Below are 24,894 nucleotides of genomic sequence, written 5' to 3'. Positions count from 1 at the left end.
GTGTAATTACCACAATTAAGAAAAAAATAATAATTTTGATAGTCTTTGTTTTTATGACTGCAAATAATAGGATCACTAATCTCTAGGATCACGCATCAAATTTTTTGTTGTTGTTGTTATTATTATTTGATGAAGTAACCCTTTGAGTTTCAGATTGAGCTGTTGAGTTGGTGATAAAGGTTGCAGACAGATAGTAACTGATGTTTGTGCTATCTGAAGCGGAGCAGCCTTCAGAGGAGTTGTCTATGTGCAGAAGTGTAGATAGCGTGGCACACCATTGCATACACATATGGCCATATATAAACAGGATGGAAGGGCTTCGTTCTGTAATGAAATTGCGATCTTTGTATAGTTTCTGTTTCCTGGACCTGAAAGCGATGGATTTACTGAGCATTTGATGAATTGGAACATTTATGTTGAGGGTTTAAATTAGATTAAAGGGTGTGTTCAATTCTCACGAGCTGCACAGAAGACAACATGACTTGTGAGAAAAACCCCACCGACTCACACAGATGTTGGAGAATCAGTTATGGCTGCTCTGAGAACAGGCTTTTTGCCAGACGCAGCTAATCAACTGCAGAAATTGAGATGTTCGTTCTCAAGAATATAAATATGCAATTATAAAGCAGTTTACATATTTTTAATTTGTTTAACACTTTGCTCGGGTCAAAAATTACAGTGGTTTATTTTATATAATAATCATTTTAATTATCAATAAAATAAAATGAATAAAAAAAAGCAGTAAATAAAAATATAAAAAATAATAATGAAATTATTATTATTATTATTATTATTAGTAGTAGTAGTAGTAGTAGTAGTAGTAGTAGTAGTAGTAGTAGTAGTATTATTATTATTATTATTAGTAGTAGTAGTAGTATTAATATTATTATTATTTGTAGTAGTAGTTGTAGTAATATTAATATTATTATTATTAATATTTGTAGTAGTAGTAGCAATAGCAATAAAATTATAGTAATAATATTAATGATTGATTACTATTTATTATTACTATACTATACTACTACTACTACTACTACTACTACTACTATTGTTGTCGCTGTTGTTATTAATATTATAGGCACTTCGTGGATATTAAATAATTCAATAAAATGAATAAATAACATTCTGTTGGGAAAGTTGTTTTCACCTTATTCCCATATACAATGGTGTGAAAAAAGTTTACCCTTTACTTGTTTTCTTATTTTTTTGCATGTTTGTTACACTGTAATGTAAATAAAGTGTAAAGTGAAGTAGACCAAAAGATCCTCAAAAGCTAGATATCATGCTGAGATCCAAAGAAATTCAAAAACAACTGAGAAAGAAAATGAGATCTACCAGTCAAGAAAATGTTATAATGCCATTTCTAAAACCTTGCGAATGCAGCAAATCACAATGTGAGCCATTATCTACTAAAAACAAAATTACACCAAGGGCTCTATTTTGACGATCCATGCGCAAAATCCAAAGCGCAGGGCGCAAAAGCAGTAGGGACGTGTCAGAATCCACTTTTGATATTTTAAAGACGGAAAAATCCGCTTTGCGCCGTGGCGCATGGTCTAACAGGGTTGAGCTTATTCTCCTAATGAGTTATAGGTGTGTTTTGAGAATAAACCAATCAGAGTCTCATCTTCCATTCCCCTTAAGAGCCAGTTGAGTCGCGCCATTAGCACATTTGCTATTTACATGGTGGACTTTGTTAGTGGAAAAATTAAACACTTCACTGACAAGAAAACAGTTAAACAGAACATCTGCAACACAAGAATGAGAGATGAGCCTACTCATTCTGTACTTTCACTTTCATGGATGGGAAAACGTGTTGATTTGTTTCAAAACTATTTATTTATAAATTCAGTTCTAATTTCCAGCAAACGAATAAATGAACAATAATAACGAAGTGTGTTAAAAAAACTGAGTTAGTTCCAAATACACATGCTATGCCCCATATATGGTCTAAAACCTGACAGGTGGGCGAACCTAAGCTTGTTTTTAATAAAACAAACATAAATATGCATATAATAAATACTACTACTAATAATAACAACATTATCCAAAAACAAATTTTAATTAATAAACTGAAAAAGCTCCCCGAGATAAGGGCATGAAATTATAGTTTTTATATTTATGTAGGCTAGAAAATAATAATTTTTGTAATATTTTAATCCTTTAATTCTTTTTCATATGTAAAGATCTTTGTGTATTGCTGTACATCTTGTTTGTATTAAGCAATGTGTAAGCGAGGCGCACAACTAACGCGCTCTGCGCTAGACAATAGACCTTTGATGTGGTCTATTATGCAATCTATTATAGTTCCTCAAAATAGCAACGCACCAGCAATGCGCCTCAACAAGTCTACTTAGACCAGAACGCCTATGGGTGCACATATGAGCGCAAATGCATTTGCTATTTAAACAGTGTGGTGCAAAACAACAATATGACAACAATTGCGTCGCGCCTTGCGCCGCATTGCACCAGGTGTATGACAGGGCCTTAAGAGTGAAGCAACATCTAAAGAACTGCAGGCCTCACTTAAAATACTCTGTGGACTGATGAGAACTTTTTGGAAGGTGTGTCCCATTATGTGTGGTGTAAAAGTAACACAACATTTCAGAAAAAGAGCACCATACCATCAGTAAAATGTGATGATGGTGGTAGTGTGTTGGTCTGGGGCTATTTTGCTGCTTCAGAGCCTGAAAGACTTGCTGTGATAAATTGATCCATGAATTCTGCTGTAACAAAAATATACAATGTTCTGCAATATGTTAGTGATCTCAAGCTGAAGCAAATTGGGTTTTGCGGCAAAACAATGATCCAAAGCACACCAGCAAGTCCACTTCTGAATGGCTGAAGAAAAACCAAATAAAGGCTTTGGAGTGGCCTAGTCCAAGTCCTGACCTATATCAATTAAGATGCTGTGGTATGACCTTAAAAGGCAGCTAATGCTCAAAATGGGGCTGAATAACAACAATTTTGCAAGTATAAGTGAGCCACAATGCTGTAACAGACTGATTGCAAGAGATTAAAAATGCTTGAATGCAGTTGTTGCTGCTAATTGTGGCTCAACCAGTTATAAGGTTAAGGGGGCAAACACTTTTTCACACAGGGCTGTCGTTTTGTATTAAGTTTTCACTTAATAATAAATCTTTCTAGCTTTGTGTGCTTGTGTTATCTCTCACTAACATTTAAATTAGTTTGATGATCTGAAACATTAAAATGTGACAAACATGCAAAAAAGTAAGGGTGCTTTCACACCTGTGAATCGTTTCAGTTGTTCCGAAACAGAGATTACAATTGTTACATTGTTGCTCTTTGCTCTTGGAGCGGTTCGCTTTCACACTGCAAAGTTTCTAATCGGACCAAAAGAGCTAAAACAAGTCACGTGCGAGTAAACTCTCTCACATTGGTCAGAGTGTCAGGGTTTATTTTGCAGCGTCCCGCCAAGCTGTCAGGAGCGGTGGTGGTTTGGTGGTGATTGACAGGGTGCGCATGCGCGATGTGTCTGAGGAGAGATGCAGTGGGGAGGGGTGAGAAGGGTGCGCGACGATGCCTATTTGAGGACCGGGAGGGAGACGCGAGATTACCGGGAGATCATCACTCGTTTGCGAGCATCCGGAGACTCGCGAAACTTCCCGCCATACTCATAATTCTTTCTTCATATAGCCGTAAGCCTATTACATATCCATAAACACTGTGATATAACCGCGCTCGGATCGGATAGCTTTCTCACTGCAATCGAACCGCTCCAGGGTTCGTTTCAATCGAGCCGAGACCACCTCATTCAAGCGATCTCGGAGCGATTACTTTGGCGCGGAACAGAGCGCGATTGCCCTGTTCACATATGCCAATCGAACCGCGCTAACTGGGCAAACGAGACACGTTCCGAAAACAAAAGTGTAGGTGTGAAAGCACCCTAAGAGATCAGGAGGGGGGACTTTTCCACACCACTGTATAATATTATTCTCAATTACTGACCTGCTCACATTATCTGATATAAAACACAAGCATGGTGCTGCAGATCTTTGACACATTTTTTTATGCAACATGACAGTCCTGTAACACAGCCATCAACAAATGTCGACTTACTTGCTTTTACATGAAGCAACTGGTGTTTTTGATTGGAATTCTAGATTCCCAGATTCCTCCATGGGGTGTTGTATCCGTTCAGAAACAAAGCCAATGATGGGAGAGGAGAGCAAGAAACAAAAGAGATTGAAAGAGCGGGGGAGAATCCGCATTTTGGGATAGCTCGATTTTCACACTCTCACGGTTTTTGGCCCAGTCTTATAACAGGGAATTGTTATTATGAAGTATTATTTATTACCCCTATTAAAATCACTCTTATAAGGGGTTTTAACACAGTTGTGTGGCAACAGTGTATGATTATAACCAGCCTCCAATGGTAAAAATAAATTGAGTACATATTTTAAAATCACACTTGATAAAAACAGTCCACAGAAACACTTTGATTGACATTCTCCCTTTGTACGTGTCATCAGAGGGGGAAAGCCCCGCCCATTATTGAGAATCTCTCCCTCATTAGCATAATCATCGCTGAGTGAGAAGCAGATGCTCACTATTCGAGTTTTCACCTGTCGAAAGTAATGTCAGCAACTAAAGGCTGATTTATACTTCTGCGTCAAGCGCATGCGTATGCTCCGGCGCAGCCTACACGTTGATGCATAGCCTTCGCCGTGGCCATCGGCGATGCTTACGCGCACCTCTCAAAAAATGTAACCACACATGGCAGCGACACGTAGCGCAATCTCTGTGATAGGTCAGCTTGGTACCGCTGACGAATGTGGACGGAGGGGAGAACCGCGCGAGCCTGATGCAGCGAGTGTTTACAAGTGTCAAATCCCGTAAAGGAGCTCTAAATGGAAACTGTTGATTTGTGTTTACCTTATGATTAAAGTTGTTGCACGTTCGCCGGTTCCTGCCTCTGAATGAGCGAGTTTGAGCCACTTGTACATTAAGGTAGCTAGTTTTTCCGAAGTGTTATTGCTGAGGAACACAAATAGCGTGCAGAAGTATAAATGCAATTTCACCGAAATAAAGTGTTTCGTGTTTTGTATTTGCTACTATGCTGACACATAGGCATTTAAAGCTCCGCCCCCTTTTGAAAAGAGCACAATCTCATTTGAATTTAAAGCGACAGTCACCAAAATGCCACATTTAGGATCAAAACCTAAAATCAGCAGTTTCAAAGAGTTAAAAAAAGTTATTTGTGTAGTATTTTGTGTTGAAACTCCATACAGGGACATCAGAGACTTATTTTACATCTTGTAAAAAGAGGCATAATAGGTCCCCTTTAAAAGGAAAACAATTTTTTCAGACGATAATACAAACCTAATTTTATTCTTGGCTTTTTCAATAAATCATCAATGTGTCATCAATGTCGAAAGGCTAACCTATTTGTTCTTCGATCAAAATACCCAAATATTTATAACAAAAATCAATAAATTATTGAGTTTCAGATTCCACAGAAGGGCATCAGAGAGGTGGGGAAGCAGATTTGTGAAGGAGTAAAAATGTGAGGAGTGAAACTCTCTGTGAACCCTTTCTTTGAGGGCAATTGAATGTGTCAGTGTATTTTTTTTCCCACAACCACTGTTTTGAGTTAAACCATGACAAAGAGCTCCATTGAACATCATTTGTCTTCTTGGAAAGTCGCGGTTTCTTTCATTGATGTTAGGAAAGATTTGCCTTTAAAGCAGTGTTGCAGGTTTAATGCAGGTGAAACCCTCATCAGCATCTCATGCCTCAGATACAAATCACAGAATAAAACTAGTTGGAAGACAGATGAGGAAACATTGTGCAAGAATGATCAGGTTAAAAGGGTTTTAAGTTTCACTTATTACCAATATCGTCATCATTTTACTGTAGTAACCAACACAGGATCAGGCTTTGGCCTACATTTTTCACAAAACCAAAAAATGCACTTCTGCATATAGTTGAAGTCAAAATTAGCTCTCCTGTGAGATTGCTATTCGTTTATAAATATTTCTCAAGTGATGTTTAACAGGAAAATTTCACAGTATTTCCTATATTCTTTTTTTTTTTCTTTTGAAGAAACTTTGTTTTATTATTATTATTTTTAGTTTAGCTGGATTAGTTTTAAAAATTTTATATCAATTTTATGGTCAATATTTTTAACCCCTTTAAGATTTTTTTTTCTATTGCCTACAGAACAAACCACTGTTATCCAATAACTTGCCTAATTAACCAAACTTGCCTAATTAACCTAATTAACAAATTTAAGCCTGTAAATTGCACTAATACTAGTCTCTTGCAAAATAAGTTGTAAAATATTATGTACTGTCCACCAAGGCAAAGACAAAATAAAGTAGTTATTAGAAATAAATTATTAAAAATATTATGTTGAAAAATATGTTGAAAAAAATCTCTACATGGCGAAGCAGTGGCGCAATAGGTATAGCTGTCACGTCACAGCGAGAAGGTCACTGGTTCAAGCCTCAGCTGGGTCAGTTGGCATTTCTGTATGGAGTTTGCATGTTCTCCCCGCGTTCGCGTGGGTTTCCTCTGGGTGCTCCAGTTTCCCCCACAGTCCAAAGACATGCGGTACAAGTGAATGAGTGTGTATGGACGCTTCCCAGAGATGTGTAGCTGCTGGAAGGGCTTCGGCTGCATAAAAACATATGCTGGATAAGTTGGCGGTTCATTCCGCTGTGGCTACACCAGATTAAAAAAGGGACTTAGCCAAAAAGAAAATAATTGAATGAATGAAATCTCTCCGTAACACTTATTATTTTTCACTTATATTTTTTAAAATAATTAAAATTTCAATAATTAATAATTTTAACTTCAACTGTATTGACAAATTGCAGTTTCTGAGTAAAATAAACACTACTGGGCAGTATGACCAAACGACATACCCAGAGCAGGATATATTTGACGCTTTTACAAATGTTAGCAGTTCATTTTGAACAGGGGTGCTCAAACTTGGTCCCAGAAGGTCAGTTTTCTACAAATTTTTGTTCTAACCCCAATTAAACACACCTGAACCAGCTAATCAAGCTCTGTATACTAAATACTTCCAGGCAGGTGAGCTGAAGGAAGTTGGATCTAAACTGTGCAGGATACCGGCCCTTCAGGACCGAGTGTGGACGTCTCTGATTTAAAATGTTTGTCTGTTATCAATACAATAAATAAATAACTTAACGTCATAGCAGATGTGCATTTGTATTTGTACTAAATGTCACTAATGTCAAATGTCACTTTCATACGTCAAAGAAAGCATAAAGTTAAGCAACCTTTTACTATGATAGTGAGGCTAATATACATATGTACAATAATCAGCAAACATAAGAACTGTTGCAGATGGTGCGTTTTACATTTAATTGTGTATTTGACGTATGTATACCAAATCAAGCTTATGCTGCTTTCAACTGAAGCTAGCAAATGTGTGTTTCTAGTACATTTATTCAGTTTCAGTCACATTTTGGTTAATTATTTTCTGCTTCATACTATTATTTGTTTGGAAAGCAAGGGGAAAAAGATAAATAAAACAATCCCAACTTCAAGGACTTCCTAAAAACATCTTTTATCTGTCACGTTGCATTTTTTATGTTACTTCCTTGATGCTCTAGAATAGAGTCGTTACATTAAGGACACACAAACCTTAAGTTTAACCTGCAGTCTATCTAATACATCACTCCTGCTAATTGTATATTCTCCTAAAGGCTAATACGTCCTCTTTTCTCTCTCTCACTAGCTCTGTTATTACTTTCCATTTTTCCAAGAGCACGTGCCAGCAGCTGCAAAAATAAACAGCCTCTGACTGAGAATAGAGCGGCCAGCTTTTAGCTTGAGGTGTTTTTCTTTCAGCCAACCTGTGCAGCAAACCTCATCCCTGTCCAATCAGATGACCTCTGATGCACAGAGAAGGCTGTGCGGGGGTTAATTTAGCGAAACAGAAACACAGGGAGAATCTGACAGCCTCAACCCAGATGTCTTTTCATAGCTGACATGGCATAATAATAACTTCAGAAACATGCTTTAGATTTTATGTTGGCCTTCTAAGTGAAATCGATTAATAAATAGGATGGTCAACTGGATGGCCAAACTGATAGGGGCATATTGGCTGAGCATGTAATACTAAATATTTTACAAAGTAAGTAGTGGATGCCCTTCCACATGCAACCTAGTACTGGTAAACATCCATTCACACTCATTCACTATGGCCAGTTTAGTTTATTCAATTCACCTAAAGCGCATGTCTATGTACTGTAGGGGGGGAACCTGAGCACGGAAACCCATGCCAACATGGGGAGAACATGCAAACTTCACACAGAAATGCCAACTGATCCAGTTGGGACTCAAACCAGAGACCTTCTTGCTATGAGGCGACAGTGCTAACCACTGAGCCACCATGTTGAATAGTTCACTGAAAAAAGTTTGTTGTTTATTCAAACTACTTATTTAAAATGAGCTGAAACAATACAAATCTTGAATTGTTTCCAGCAACTTAATTGTTTTATGTTCAATCTGCTTAAATTTGTAATGACTTACAAGTTAACTTAATTTCTTCATGTTGTCCCAACACAGACTGATTGTGTAGAACTCAGCATTTTTACAATGTTTGTTAGTCTATGTTAACTCACAGTGCATTAATTAATGTTAACTAGCATGGATTTGGATTTTAATAATGCATTAGTAAACTATGATTAATAAGTATTGCAGAAATATTGTTCATACTGTACACACATGAACTAATGAAGTCTTATTGTGCACTGTTCCACACAACATAAATTATGTTACCCTATCTGTTTTTACAAATTTAAGTGGATTGAACATAAACAACCCAGGCTCATTCTGATTACGTGGGCCTATATACATTTTTGGAGAGCACTAAATACGTCCCAGGAGCTATGTTTTTTTGCAGTTTTTAGTTTTGGCAAATCCACCAGAGGCCGCTGTGTATGCTTTTTCAGATCTCAAATTTCTCTTGCAAGTGCCATTCGTGCTAGCCCTTCTCGCATAAATGCACCAGAGGAAGCTATCGACTGACTGACTGACTGACTGATCGACTGACCCACCATCCTCCTTCCCTAAACCCAACCAATAGTGTTTTCAAAAGCACCGATTGAACAGCGCCCACCCAATTCCCTAAACCCAACTGACAGTTTTAAAAAGCAATCCAGAAAAAGAAAAGCCTTCACCTGATTTTACCACAGTTCTTACACTGTTATTTAATTGTTTATTTTATTTATTTCTTTTTTTTATTCAGTTTTTGTCTTACCCACTTGCAGGAACCGTTCTAAGCCAGACTCGAACCCCGTCATGGTGGTCAACTCTTTGCGTCTCAAGTCTGCCGACATACATGCTGAACCCTACCGAGTCATACCGCCTCGTAGTGTTTGTTTTAAAGACAAAATGCAGCCATACGTAACTTAATGACTACATAATTCATGATCTCCAGAATTGTATATAGGGCTACAGTTTCTGAACGAAACATAAAACAGATGTCTCCAAAAAAACTCAAGAATTGTCTCAGCTCATTTTAAATAAGTAGTTTGAACAAACACAAACACTAAAACCCTTTTAAGTGAACACTAAAAAATGCTGCACAATTCCTTCAAGTTTTCCTAACACATACTAAATTAACTTGATTGTTTTTACAAATTTAAGTGGATTGAACATAAAACAAATGCATTATTAAAATCCTAATTTTTGCTATACATTTGTTAATGCACTGTGAGTTGACATGGACTAACAATGAACAACACTGTAAAATATCTACACAACCGGTTTGTGTTGGGGCAACCCTCCTGAAAAATCCAGCTTAAACCAGCCTAGGATGGTTGGCTGGTTTTAGCTGGTCGACCAGCCTGGTTTTAGAGGGGTTTTTATACATTTCCGGGCTGGTTTCCACCAATTTCCAGTCTGGTCTTAGCTGGTCAGGTTGGGAGATGACCAGCTAAAACCATCTTGACCAGCCTAGCCAGGCTGTGATCCCAGCCAAAACCAGCTATGTTCAGCTTAAACCAGGCTGGTAAAGTTAGTTTTAGCTGGTCATTATTCAGCCTGACCTGCTAATACCAAGATGAAAATGGCTGGAAACTGGAAATGGCCAAAACCCCTCTAAAACCAGGCTGGTCGACCAGCTGAAATCAGCCAACCATCATAGGCTGGTTTAAGCTGGATTTTTAAGCAGAGCCCTGCTGAAAAATCCCGCTTAAACCAGCCTAGGCTGGTTGGCTGGTTTTAGCTGGTTGACCAACCTGGTTTTGGAGGGGTTTTGGCCATTTCCAGGCTGGTTTCCAACTATTTTATTTATAGCCAGCTTGACCAGAATGGTTTAAGCTGGATATAGCTGGTTTTGGCTGGGTTTCCAGCCTGGCTAGGCTGGTCAAGCTGGTTTTAGCTGGTCATCTCCCAGCCTGACCAGCTAAGACCAGGCTGGAAATGACTGGAAATGGCCAAAACCCCTCTAAAACCAGCCTGGTCGACCAGCTAAAACCAGCCAACAAGCCTAGGCTGGTTTAAGCTGGATTTTTCAGTAGGGTGGACATGAAGGAATTACGTTAACTTCTTAGTTTTTATAAACTTAAGTTGATGAAACAAAAAAGTTGTCTCCAAAATGTCAAGAATTGTGTTGTTTCAACTCATTTTAAATAAGTAGCTTAAACAATCAGCAGACAGTGTGAAGTGTAACCAAAAAAACAAAACCGATTTTGACAAATGCAGTGTAGTTTGGCTATTCCTTCAAATGTACTAATGCAGCTGCTTTTGTGGTGTAGCTTAAAGTCAGTATAGTAACAAAAGTTAGTCCTACCTGCTTCACAACTCCTCTATTCCAGAGCCGGGTTACGTCTGACAACTAAACAAACGCACATTTGGGCTCATCTTAGCAGCGGCGTGTTTGTGTGTGTGCGCGCGTGTGCTGCAGCAGCAGATGTCTGTGGACTCCTGATAGCGTGTGTTTCTCCAGCAGACAAGAAATGACACCTGATTCTCAGAAGCTGCTCGTATACACAGCGCAAAAAGCAGACGGAGTGCATCAAATGTAGCTCACTTTCTCCTGTTCATCCCGTCTCACAATGTACTCTCTCATCCGCTTTAACTTTTCTCCCTCTCTCTCTATATTTCTCCTCCCATTTTTGTTCATTGGAGTCTCTCTCTCACACACACACACACATATTCACACACACTCGGTGTCGTTTCTCTCCTCTGTCACACCAGGCAGGAAACACATCAAAGCTGTAAATTCAGAATTCTTCCATATTTTCTTGGCCGCTCTGAAACATTTGGCAGCTCGGATTGGATTGAAAAAAACTTGGCACTGTTTCCGTGCAAACTGTACAAGCCCATTAAATATCCTGTGAATGCGCTTTGTGGGACTCTTGGCCAAGACCCCCAATGGCTCATCTGAATGACACTGCTTTACACATATTTAGATTTTTGTTTAACCAGTCTTGCGTTGAAGAAGGAATAATTCCTTTTAATGAAACGATAGGATCTGCGTGTTTGATTGACAGATGGCACGTGGCTCAGTAGTTAGCACTGTCACCTCACAGGAAAAAGGTTGCTGGTTCGAATCCCGACTGGGCCAGTTGGCATTTCTTTGTGGAGTTTGCATGTTTCCTCTGTGAGTTCCGGTTTCCCACACAGTGTAAATACATGTGTCACAGGTGAATTACTGATTTGTAAATGTTAAGGATGCGTGCTGTATTAGAGAAGTTATATTGAGTACATAATATCTATATTATTTACATAATGCTTTCAGCGTATTATAACAGCTTGTCATCCAGTGATAAGCACAATTATTTGGCAAAATTAATGTTAAAGTGAGCAGAGTTCATCTGACAGGTCCATTTGCGATTGCACCCTCCCAATGGATATTGGATAAGATGAAATAGCCAATCATCCAGCAATATGCAACTTTCTTATTGAAACTCCAGGTGATTTTACGAGAGAGATGTTTAAAGGCCTACAAGTCTTTCGACGGCTACAATGTTGTTATGTGTGGTCATGTGCAAGAAATAAAGTTCCATGATTACCAGATTTAAGACTTTGTAGTGCTAAAAACCAAGGTTTCTTCCTAGCCAAGGACAAGGAAAGAAGACGGAACTGTACAAGGCCTGGGTCATTAATCAACAAGCATAACAACTGCGTTCTGACAGCGAACTGCACCTGTACGGCAGCCGGCAGGATATGTGAACTTACACTTTTTTGTTTCGTTCCAAGCATTCAGTGTCCGCAGTTTAACCATTTAACTGTTTTTGCTGAAATTATTTAGTATAGCGTGAACTTACCTTATATGAAAGGAAAAGTGCAGAGTCGAGCATTTTTAATTAGGTCCTCACTCCATTCAGCTCTTCCAAAGCTGTTAGCCAAAGATGTCTGCGGTTGGCATTAAAAGCTGTGTGGTGTATAGTAAAATTTAAGTTTTCTATTTTTGGACTTTCGATTTTGGCATCCTACCGCACAACACGACATGTTTGCTTTTGCAACCGGTCTCTTTTTGCAACTGATATGCGCGGTTGAAGATGTGTGACGTCATGTGTGACGTAGGTTGGAAATTCCCCTATACTGTGTGAATTGAGTGAAAGAATTGGCCATAGTGTGTGTGTGTGTGTGTGTGAATATGAGTGTGTGTGGATGTTTTCCAGTACTGGGTTGCAGCTGAAAGGGCATCGGCTGGGTAAAACTACTTGTCAAAGAAATGAATAAACCTGTTTTCAAATAATCTTGTCCTGCTCATCAAGGCTGCATTTATTTAATCATAAGTACAGTACAAACTGTAAAATTGTGAAATGTTATTGCGATATAAAAAAAATTATCTAAAGTAGTTAATAATTTAGTTTAATAATTTATTCCAGTGATTTTAAAGAGGAATTTTCAACTTCATTACTCCAGTCTTCAGAGTCACATGATCCTTCAGAAATCACTCTAATATTAATTATTATTATTATTATTATTTAATTATTTCCTTTAAATCTACATACAATAAGAACACAGTTATTTAACACTTTAATAAATATTACCAATTTAACTTTATTTTTTACATTTAATAAATGCTGCCTTGATGAACAGAATAATTTTCTTTAAATAAAAACATAAAAAAACAAACCTGACCCCAAACTTTTGACCGGTCGTGTACATGTTCAAACGTACAGGAAAATGCTGGGTTGTTTAACCTAGATTTGAGTCCAAACAAATAACCATGGTGGTAATGTTTTAATTTAATTTAAGTGTATTTTTTTAGATTAAAAATTGGGTTTGTCATTATATGACCCAATGTTGGGTTGGTAATCATTTAAAGTATAAGCAAAAAATGTAAAAATGTTTTTGTTACTTGAAATAATATCCAGTTGAATTAGCACTCCTGATACATTTTAATTCTTTTATATTTTTCCCCAATTACTGTTTAATGTAGAGAAGATTTTACGTAGAAGAACACATTTCTAAACCGTTTATAATAACTGGATACATAATATTTTACTAGATATTTTACATAAAATTTTACTAGATATTTTTCAAGACACTAGTATTCAGCTCAAAGTGACATTTAAAGGCTTAACTACACTGTAAAAAATCCCGGTTGCCTTATATTTTTAAGCTGAATCAAATTAACTTTGAGTCCATTAAACTTATATTATGTTAAACTGACTTAAAACAGCTTGCATAACTTATAAAATTAAGTTAGAACGTGATTTACCTAGTTTAAAAAGTTAAAATGGATTAAAAACATATGCTGTCATGACTAATTGATCATATAATTTTTTTACAGTGTAGCTTACTTAGGTTAAAGTTATATAGTAATTAGAGCATTGTGTCACGATGGTTTGTTCTGTAGACTATCCAAAACAATGTCTTATGGGGGCTAATAATATTGACCATAAAATGTTTTTTTTTATTAAACTGCTTTTATACTAGCCGAAATAAAACAAATAAGACTTTATTATTATAGAAAATGCTGGTCATTAATGAAAAGTTCCTTGCTCTGTTAAACATAATTTGGGAAATATTTGAAACGGCAAAGGAAGACTAATCATTTTGACTTCAATTTACTAAGCAGACATCTGCCATTACTAAAAAAATAAACCTGCAATATCAAAAATGTGAAAATATGCCGCATCTGCCCTCTGCTGGTGAAACATCACTATTACATCTGTGTTGCCGTGATGCTGTTTTAAAGAAGTCAGATCTGATCTGAGGTTTGGCCCTGGAGATCACAAAGAAAGAAAAAGAGAATACTGAAGTTTGTAGTACGGCAGAGATGATCTCCAGAAGTGTTTATGGTTTATGAATATTCTTGAACGTCTTAAACTCCTGCCAGAAAGACTCTGGGCTCAGAGCCAGAGAAAGGAGAAACGGGAGCTTTAGGGATTTGTTCTGTGCTCCTAAACAGATGCCCTGATCATTTCCTCCATGTGTGTCATCTTACCTTCGCAAGTGCAACCTCATTTGCAGCTGCAAAAATATGCAGATAAACATGAACTGAGCTTCTGACGATGTATTTGGAGCCTGAAGTCACACTTGAAAATAATGTCTGCAATTCACTGCATTAAATCAAGTGGCTTTTGTGTCTGAATCCTGCAGGGGTTTGTCCTCTCTGTAAGTTTTCTTCATTATTGCTTTGCTCAAAATCTTAATTTTTTATTTGATGTTTAGTAGATTTACTTATTTAATTCTCCTAAAATTTAATCAGGTGATGTTTTTCATTTTTATTTTTTATAACTGATCGTGTTTTGTATTAACGCAGATAAATATCTTGCAGGGTTGTTATAATAAGGTAACAAAAGTAGAAACATCAAACACATTAACATTAACAAAAAATGTGCTATTTGAAATTATGTATTTTATTTAAATGCATTTTATTTTTAGCTTTTTTTTTATTTAACCTGATGTAAAGAGCTAAAAAGACTAAAAATGGAATAGAAATCTTTTCATAAGCATTATATAAGCCATAAACCAAACAAACCAGTCATGAGGAGAATCACAACATTTGAAGCAGTTGAACGTCAATAACACAAGTACATTTAACGGAGAATTATTTTTAAATATAAGAGGAAATAAGACAATCCAAAAATATGTCTTAAGGGGGCTAATAATATTGACCCCAAAATAGTGTTTAAAAATTAAAAACTGATTTTATTCTAGCTGAAATAAAACAAATAAGACTTTCTCCAGAAGAAAAAATATCATCAGACATACTATGAAAATTTCCTTGCTCTGTTAAACATCATTTGGGAAATACTTAAAAAAGAACAAAAAAATAAATAATCAAAGGGGGGCTAATAATTCTGACTTCAACTGTATATTAAAAACTATTAAAATTCTATTTAGTGATGGCAAAATTATTAGTCCTGCTTTAATTCTTCAAATATTTTCCAAGTGATGTTTAACAGAGCAAGAATTACTTGTTTCCCAGTATTTACTATTATGTTTTTATTTTTGAAAACTTTTATTAATTTATATATATATATATATATATATATATATATATATATATATATATATATATATATTTATTTATTTTTTTGGCTGGAATATTTTTTTATATATATAAATATTTAAATCTGCTAATGTCAATATTATTAACCTTTTTTAAGAAATTATTATGTTTTGTTTGGCTGCAGAACAAATATATAATTTGTTATAAAATATATAAAAATGTATAACATTCTCTGGATATACCACTAACTGTACTCAAAAAAAAAAAAAAATTACTAATACTTCCCTTCTTAGACTGTACAGACCTGAAACTTGCCTATAGCACTTATTCATTTAGTTGTGTAAATTGCTTCCTTGTCCTCATATGTAAGTCGCTTCGGATAAAAGCGTCTGCTAAATGACTAAATGTAAATGTAAACCACTGCTATCCAATGACTTGTCTAAGCTAACTTTCTTAGTTAACTCAAGTAACCTATTAAGCTTTTAAATTTTATAAGTCAATTATTAGGTACTGTCATTATAACAAAGACATTAGAAATTAGTTATTAAATTAGTGATTGAATTTAGTAGGGTTGCACGATACTGTAAAAAAACTGAATAAAAGGTCTAAACTGAAGAAAAATGAATGAATGAATAAAAAAAGCTGCTAAAATATTTTTTTGAGTGCAGTACAGACTTTATTTCTATATAGTGTACAATTATCATCAATATTTACATCAGATTTTGTTTTTAAAATTGTTTAATTTGTTTAATTTTAGCAGTCTGATAATATAATAGATGATGTTATTATTTACTCAGTTAGATAGTGTACAAACTTGTTGCATCTGATAATAATCGAACATCGCAAAAATGCTTTGTAATTTTGTGGCATGAAATGTGCACATTCTGTACGAAAGCATCTGCCAAGTAATGCCAATTGCATGCTTGAAAAATATGAATCGTTTATGAATTAACAATTGCTGCGAGCCGAAGGTCTCTTTACAGTTTGCTCCTCAAAGTCCCAGAGTGCTCTCAGTAGTTTATCTACAATGCTCTTGGCGGGGTTTTATAAATAAGGTTGTTTGGCTCAGCGGCCCACATGTAACTCAACCCTGACAAGAGCACGATTACGAGCCAAAACCACTGCCAGAATCCTTTAGCGGAAGATGCCAAATTCAGCTTTTCTGTCTTCTGCTGGAAAGTTTCGCAAGGTTGCAAACTTTTGAAAATATAAGCGCTACATATTGATATATATGAAATGGGGATTTATTTGGACTAATGTTCTAGTTTGACGTCAATAGGTTTGTGCCAGCAGATTTAATGCACGGCAGTTGGATTGGGTGGTCATTAAATAATGATTTATTCTGGGGCCATGATACCCCCCCCCCCCTCCCTCCATCTTCATAAGAAAAGACAGATTTTTTTTGGTGGCTCAGTGGTTTTGGTGGCTCATTCGCCTCACAGCAAGAAGGTCCCTAGTTCAAATCCTGGCTGGGTCAGTTGGCACTTCTCTAGAGTTTGCATTTTCTCCCCATGTTGGCGTGGGTTTCCTCCAGGTGCTTCAGAGTGCAACCTTGCGAAATTAAATGCACTGCAGTTGATTTGGGAGGTCGTAAGATAATGATATATTTTAGAGCCATGATATCGCTGGCTCAGTGGTTAGCACTGTCGCCTCACAGCAAGAAGGTTACTGGTTCGAGTCCCAGCTCGGACTTTCCCCCACAGTTTAAAGACATGCGCTATAAGTGAACTGAATAAACTAAATTGGCCATAGTGTATGATTGTGTGTGAATGTGAGCATGTATGGATGTTTTCCAGTACTGAGTTGCAGCTGGAAAGGTATCAGCTGTGTAAAACGACCCCTGATGAATAAAGGCGAACCCTTGATGAATAAGGGGACTAAGCCGAAGGAAAATGAATGAATGAATAAATCTCCACTGTGTGTTTGACATGGTTAGAAATATCATTAGGAAGGGAGTTAAAGAGTGTTTTTTTCCAAAATAATATTCAAACGTATTTGGGGTGGTAAACTTTGTATTTTTTCTACTCTTACTCGTCAAGTTTGCATCTATTATTCTTTTACAAATACATTAAAACTCTGTGAAATATCAACATGTTTCAAAACAATATTTCTGAATATATATTTTAATTAAGTGACTGCACAATTAAATAATCTGTTAATTAAATTCCCCTCGTGATCAATAAAGTAACTAAACAGATTTTTCTCCAGCATGTATCCTCAGTGTCATAATCCTTCAGAAATTATATTTAACATGATGATTTGGGACACAACGACATATTTCTTAATATCATCACTGCAGAAAAGAGTTCATTCATTCTTTTTTTTTTTTTGGCTTAGCCCCTTTATTAATGAGGGGTCGGAATGAAGTGCCAACTTATCCAACATATGTTTTACACAGTGGATGCCCTTCCAGCTGCAACCAATCTCTGGGAAACACCCATACACTCTCATTCACACACATACACTACGGACTATGTATTAGCGTACCCAATTCACCTATACCACATGTCTTTGGACTTGTGGGGGAAACCGGAGCACCCCGAGGAAACCCACGTGAACATGGGGAGAACATGCAAACTCCATACAGAAATGCCAGCTGACCCAGCCAGTGCTCAAACCAGCAATCTTCTTTCTGTGAGACGATTGTGCTACCCACTGCGCCACCGTGTTGCCCCAGAAAAAGAGTTCAAGTTTTTGTAAATAAAATAATAATAATCAGGATTTCTCCTTGAACAAAACTTTTTAAAACAGCATTTATTTGACATATATAACATTACCAATATATTTACAGTTTCTTTTGATATATTTATAGCATCTTCAATAAGTAAAAGTATTAATTTATTTAAATAAAAAGGTTTTACATTTCCCACTACTGGGTTGCTGCTGGAAGGGCATCTGCTGTGTAAAACATATGCTGGATAAGTTGGCAGTTCATTCCGCTGTGGCAACCCCTGAGTATGTTTTATTCGAAAAGAATATTCAAAAGTATTGGGGGTGGTAAACTTTGTATTTTTTACTTTTACTCACTTTTTTCTCATCAGGGTTGCATTTATTTATTTTAAAAAATACATTAAAACATTGTGAAATATCATTCTTATTTAAAAACAATATTTTCTGAATATATAATTTAATTAAGTGACTGCACAATTGAATAATCTGTTGATTAAATTTCCCTCGAGATCAATAAAGTAACTAACTAAACAGATTTTTCTCCAGCATGTATCTTCAGTTTCATAATTCTTCAGAAATTATAATTACATGATGATTTGGGACACAACGACAGATTTATTGATATTATCACTGCAGAAAAAGTCCAAAGACATGCGGTACAGGTGAATTGGGTAGGCTAAATTGTCCGTAGTGTATGAGTGTGTGTGTGAACGTTTCCCAGAGATGGCTTGCGGCTTGAAGGGCATCCGCTGCGTATAAACTTGCTGGATAAGTTGGCGGTTCATTCCGCTGTGGCGACCCCGGATTAATAAAGGGACTAATGAATGAATGAACATTACAAATATTTCCAGGCACTGGGTTGCAGCTAGAAGGGTGTGTAAAAAATATGCTGGTTAAGTTGGTGGTTCAGTCTGCTGTGGAGACCCCTGATTAATAAAAGGACTAAATGAAAAGAAAATGAATGAATGAATAATAATCAGGATTTCTCCTTGAACAGATCTTTTTAAAAACAGCATTTATTCGACATATTTAACATTAGAAATAGTTGCCAGTGCTGTGTTGCAGCTGGCAGGGCATCCACTGTGTAAAACATATGCTGGGTAAGTTGGTGGTTCATTCCGCTGTGGTGACCCCTGATAAATAAAGGGACTAAGCCGAAGGAAAAATGAATGAATGAATAAATCTCCACTCTGTGTTTGACATGGGGAGAAATATTAGCAGAAGTATGAAAGAGTGTTTTATTCTGAATAATATTCAAAAGTATTTGGGGTTGGTAAAATTTTTATTTTTTCTCACTTTTACTCATCAAGTTTGCATTTATTTATGTTTACAAATACATTAAAACACTGTGAAATATCATTAAAATTTAAAAAATATTTGCTGAATATATATTTTATTCCAGGGATTGCAAAATTAAATAACATGTTAATTAAAATTTAATTGGGATCAATAAAGTAACTAACTTAACAGATTTTTCTTCAGCATGTATCCTCAGTTTCATAATCCTTCAGGTATTATAATTAATATGATGATTTGGGACACAATGAGAGATTTCTTAATATCATCACTGCAGAAAAGAGTTTGTGTTTATGTAAATAAAATAATAATCAGGATTTCACCTTAAACAGAACTTTTTAAACAGCATTTACTGTATTTGACATATATAACATTACAAATATTTCCTATAGTGATGGGTTGGAGCTGGAAGGGCATCAGCTGTGTAAAACATATGCTGGATAAATAACCCCTGATAAATAAAGGGACTAAGCTGAAGGAAAATGAATGAATGAATGAATAAAACTCCACATGGGTAGAAATATTAAAAATAAAGGAGTACTAAAAAAGTGTTTTATTGCAAAATAATATTCAAAAGTATTGGGGGTTGGTAAAATTTTTATTTTTTCTCACTTTTACTCATCAAGTTTGCATTTATTTATGTTTACAAATACATTTAAACACTGTGAAATATCATTATAATTTTAACCTGTTAATTAAATTTCCCTCGGGATCAATAAAGTAACTAATGAAACAGATTACAGCGTCACGTAATCCTTCAAAAACTATGTTTAATATGAGGATTTGGGTCACAATGACAGATTTCTTGATATTATCACTGGAGAAAATAGTTTATGTTTTTGTAAATAAAATAATAATCGGGAGGCGGTTCATTCCGCTGTGGCGACCCTATTATTATAGATTAATAAAAGGACTAAACTAAGCTGAAAAGAAAAGGAATGAAAAATAATCAGGATTTCTCCTTGAACAGATCTTTTAAAACAGCATTTATTTGACATATTTAACATTAGAAATATTTGCCAGTGATGGGTTGCAGCTGGAAGGGCATGCGCTGTGTAAAACATATGCTGGGTAAGTTGGTGGTTCATTCCACTGCCATGACCCCTGATGAATAAAGAGAATAAGCTGAAGGAAAATGAATAAATGAACATTACAAATATCTTTACAGTCTCTTTTGATACATTTATAATAGTATCTTCAATGAGTAAAAGTATTACTTTTATTAAAATTAAATAAATTAATTATTACTTCAAAAAGTTATTTGATATTTTACAGATATATGTTATTACATTGTTGTTATTGCTAATGAACATTTTAAAGTCTTACCCCCTATGATATATTTAGTGCACAGGAAGCGATATACAATTCACAAGTCCTGAACACATTGGCGTAACATTATACCTTGTCGAAAAAAACACTGCACCACAGTAATACCATAGTACTTGTTAGTTAGTGCAAGAGAAGTACGCTCAAATTGCAGCAATGTCACATCCTAAACTGTTTGATCCACAACCTGATTTAATATACAAGTGCAGCACAGCTTCGCTTGAGGAAACCCAACACATCACAAGGACATATGCAGCCACGCGCTTTATTATAACCCCTGCTATTCTCACATCCGGGATATGAAACATGAGCAAAGACGTGGAATGTTACATTTTTTCCCCTCTCACTCTCTCTCTCTCTCTCTCAGGCGCCGTAATGATGGAGTAAAAAGCATCATGATTGGTGGATGCAGGCGAGAAGAAACATAAAACCAACAACGTAGCTTTTTGCACTCCGGACGCGACGCGACAAACGCGGAATGAATCCAGCGCGTGCTCTCGGTCACCGGTGAGAAACTGAAATAGGAAAACCTTTTGAATCGCCGCAAAAACATCCACATCCACACAAGGGGCTAAAAGTACACAATGGTCGCTGGCGATGTGTGTCTCTCAGACAAGCTTAGCGCAGCGTCGCATGCTTGACAGCTCGCTGGCCAATAGGAGCCTCCAGCGGCCCAGCTGCGCTCCGACGCGCCCAATGGCGAGCGCCAGAATGCGGGCCTAAACGCACGTTAGGCTGTTGTTGCAGGCGGCCAGCGCTAAACTTCACCAAATAATAGCTGTTTGTATTTTGGCTGCCGCAGTAGCCATTTTAGGTAAGCACATTTTTAAACTTTTTAATTTCAACGCGTCGCGCGCGGAGCCGCATGGAGTAGGTGGCGCGTGGACGCGTCAAACTCTCGCATCCCCTCATGAATGAACTGCTCTTGTGCGTTAGGATTAAAGAAATTGCTCTGAGTTTTTTTTCTCCCTTCCCCGACTCCCACCCCCTCTAATTTTTTATGCATTTTTCTAAACTGTCATGGCGTTTAGTGTCCTTGGAAATAAATGCGGAGAGAGGAACGCGTAGGTTTTTGCGCTAACTGATGTCCGGAGCCGGCGTGTCCAGGTAGGTGAGGTCGCGTTTTGACGGTCCCTCCGCGGAGTTTGAGCCGCTCTTCACGCGTGCAACGCCTGAAATATAGAGCACCGTTGCCGTGACATTACAGTTAGCACGCTGGCTAGCGCCCTACAGGGGCTAATGTATATGGGACACGGTGTTTGTGTTTTTATAAGAGTGTTTTGTGAGGCAAGTTTGGCATCTGTTGAGGCACAAAGCATCCCATGACTGCTATCAAGTACTGGGAACAATGTAACTTCTAGCACTCGTGGTTTACTTCTTCAGCCCATGGTGTGTGCTGTATCAGTACTGTAACAAACCTGTCATTTATTGATTATATCACTAATAATGTAGTGTTACTGTAAAAAAGAACTATTTTTTTTTTCTCTTTTTTTGTATAATGGAAATGCCTCAGATACCATGGCACCTGTCTAAACTCCAGGTATGGTCAGTAAGGGCCCACCTGGTTTCTAACAACATTTTTTTTTTTATAAATAAAAATGAATGTGGATTTATATCACTAATATTTTTAATTAGTTTTAACACTTAATGCTTTTTTAATAGTGAAAGGTATGTTGGCATGGCTACTAGTCTAAAACAGCTATGGGTTAGTTGTATCAAGGGACCACATGGTTTCTAACACAACATTTTTAAAGTGAATATAAATCCGAATGGATTTATATCACTTCTTGTTTTTCATTATTGTTAACACTGTGTGCTTTTTTAATAGTGACAGGTATGTTGACATGTCTGGTAGGTCTAAAACAGTGTATTTTAGTCTTTATTGATTTGAATTAGGGTTGCATGTTGGATATTGGAAAAATCTAACATTCCAATATTGTATGTTTCTGTGATGTACTGTATCTACAATTTCACCAAATGATTAAACAGCACTATTTGGGAAGAATTTAGTCACACTATATTTTATCGATCACTTCTCGCTGTTAGCAAACCATTAACCATGACATCTGCATCAATTAACTAACTCCTAATTTGCTCCTTAATAATAGATATTAATGTACTTTACGTGTTGGGTCAGGGATGTAGAATAATATCATGCAGAATATTTAGTTTATAATAAGCAGCCAATATCTCAATAACATGCATGCTAATAAGCTATTATTTAATAGTGAGCATTCGTCCTTAGAGTGTTACTAAATGTAATAATTTAGACTGATTGGGAGGATTCTGTAGGAAAGTGAATGATGCATAAATTCATTCATTCATTTTCTTTTCAGCTTAGTCCCTTTATTTATCTGGGGTCGCCACAGCGGAATGAACCGCCAACTTATCCAGAACACATGATAAATAATGCAATAAAATTATATTTTCTTAAACTTTCAATCGACTCTTCCAAAAGGGTCTGAAAACTTAAGTCTTTCTCAGGCCTTAAAAACATGCAAACTATAAAATGTCACTCTGTTGATTTAAAACTCTGCAGTGACTCGCCAAATCTTGTGTTCTGAACTGCTTACATTTAATCCTAACTCAATATTGCATATCTATGCGGTGTGACTATTGTGGATGCCTACATTATCAATGCTGAAATTATACTGTATGTTGTGCAGCTCTAATTCGAATCACTAATAATGCATTTTACATTTTACTGTTATACCCTTTTATATAATGGAAATGCCTCTAAGCTACATTGGCACCTGTCTAAATTCCAGGTATGGGTTAGTTAGTAGGGGCCTACCTGGTTTGTGTCATAACATTTTTACAGTAAATACAAATTCATATGGATTTATATCACAAATTATTTTGCATTAGTGTTAACACGTTATGCATTTTGCAACAAAAATAATTAAATGTATATGACAGGCACTGTAGGTTGACATCTGGGGTGTTTCCAAAAGCCATCATTAGCCAACGTTGTGAGTTCCATCGTTACAAACATAGTTTGTTATTTTGATGTTTCCCAAATCCATCGTTCCAATGAACATAGGCAAACTGCATTGCAAACTGGTACGTTTCCAACTACACCTCTAGAGCTGTAGTTAGAAGCATAGTTCCTGGCTGTGTTTTATTCCCAGTTATCCCCCCTATTCATTTAGAACGTTCCAACATTTAAACTTGGAATGATCAAAGAAACTACATTAAAGTCTACACTCTTGGGTGTAATTTGCTTTCAAAGTATTTTTACAGTTTAGTTTTAGCAATCTTCATATTGACAATTGCGTTCCCTTCGTCGGGCACTTTAAAAACATTTTTTCCATTTTGAACAGAGCTGTGACTCATGACGTAAGCTATAGATGACCTATTATTTAATAGTGTAATTTACGTTACGTCTGCAAAGCTTATGTAAACAAAAATATAGAGCATATGTTAATGCTTTTAATTTATAATAGGTTATTTATTAAGAAATGTGTCTGTACTGTATGTGACATGGGCCTGTTGGTTAAAACATTTCTGCAGTGGTTTGAATGTCAATTTGTAAAAATAGACTTAAAAATAAATAAATAATAAACTACTTAATAATAATAATAACAATAATAATAATAAAAATAATAATAATTCTGAATTCTAATAATTATTATTAATAAGTAGGATTTATTTTCTTAATAAATGGCCTTTAGCGAACTCACCACTGTTTACTGAGTGTAAACACAGATACAGAGACATTGGAGCGTTTTAAAGCCGCAAAGATCAGCTGGTCTGTTTATAAGCTGACTTAAGAGCGAGCTGCGAATTGACTGATCTTCACGGTTTTAAAACGCTCCAGTGTCTCTGTATCTGTGGTTGGAAAGTAATTTAATATGCTAATTTGGGGTCGGTATAATAGCCTGGTGGTACTGTGTGCAGACATATAGCACAGAAGTGCTCACAGTGACCCGAGTTCGATTCCTGGCTCGAGATCCTTTTGCCAATCCATTCTCTCTCTCTGCTCCCAATACTGTCAGAAATCTCCACTGTCCTATTATAAAGATGAAAAACTCTCCAAAATAATTGTAAAAAAATATGCTGTTGGTGTATTTGGTGTAAACAATAGATTATTATGTTGAAAACAGCTGAGTATATATTTTTTCCAGCTTCTTTAAAAAACATAAACAAATCTCACTGTTGCAAAACTTGAGTGGGTATTTTAA

General features: G+C 36.2%; 2 protein-coding genes and 1 long non-coding RNA gene across 11 annotated transcripts in view; 1 reads left to right on the top strand and 2 right to left on the bottom strand.

Annotated features, from left to right (window-relative positions):
- The window catches only part of ripor3 (RIPOR family member 3), an 87,143-nt gene extending 76,308 nt beyond the window's left edge, over window positions 1-10,835 (bottom strand). For all 4 annotated transcript variants that reach the window (XR_012407344.1, XR_012407345.1, XM_009302697.5 and 1 more), the window contains exon 1: window positions 10,793-10,835. The gene's annotated coding sequence lies outside the window, so the exon portion shown is untranslated. The remainder of the gene's footprint in view (window positions 1-10,792) is intronic.
- A 9,520-nt stretch (window positions 10,836-20,355) lies between these two features.
- Window positions 20,356-21,320, bottom strand: LOC141386365 (uncharacterized). Its single transcript, XR_012408235.1, has 2 exons — window positions 20,711-21,320; window positions 20,356-20,488 (listed from the first exon to the last, which is right to left on the bottom strand). It is a non-coding gene; the product is annotated as an uncharacterized lncRNA (long non-coding RNA).
- The window catches only part of chd6 (chromodomain helicase DNA binding protein 6), a 90,313-nt gene continuing 86,487 nt past the window's right edge, over window positions 21,069-24,894 (top strand). For 2 of the 6 annotated variants that reach the window (XM_073954632.1, XM_073954631.1), the window contains exons 1-2: window positions 21,448-21,524; window positions 21,742-21,817. In XM_073954632.1, coding sequence (XP_073810733.1) covers window positions 21,795-21,817 — 23 coding nt within the window. In that variant the 5' untranslated portion in view covers window positions 21,448-21,524; window positions 21,742-21,794. Of the gene's footprint in view, window positions 21,218-21,447; window positions 21,525-21,741; window positions 21,818-24,894 lie in introns of those variants that run through there. The other 4 variants (XM_009302700.5, XM_694268.11, XM_073954634.1 and 1 more) reach the window with 2 other exon arrangements.

The sequence above is a fragment of the Danio rerio genome, chromosome 6, assembly GCF_049306965.1.
Source record: "Danio rerio strain Tuebingen ecotype United States chromosome 6, GRCz12tu, whole genome shotgun sequence".
Classification (NCBI taxonomy): Eukaryota; Metazoa; Chordata; class Actinopteri; order Cypriniformes; family Danionidae; genus Danio; species Danio rerio.
Note: the sequence above shows the minus strand (reverse complement) of the source record. Positions and strands in the feature narration are given on the sequence as shown.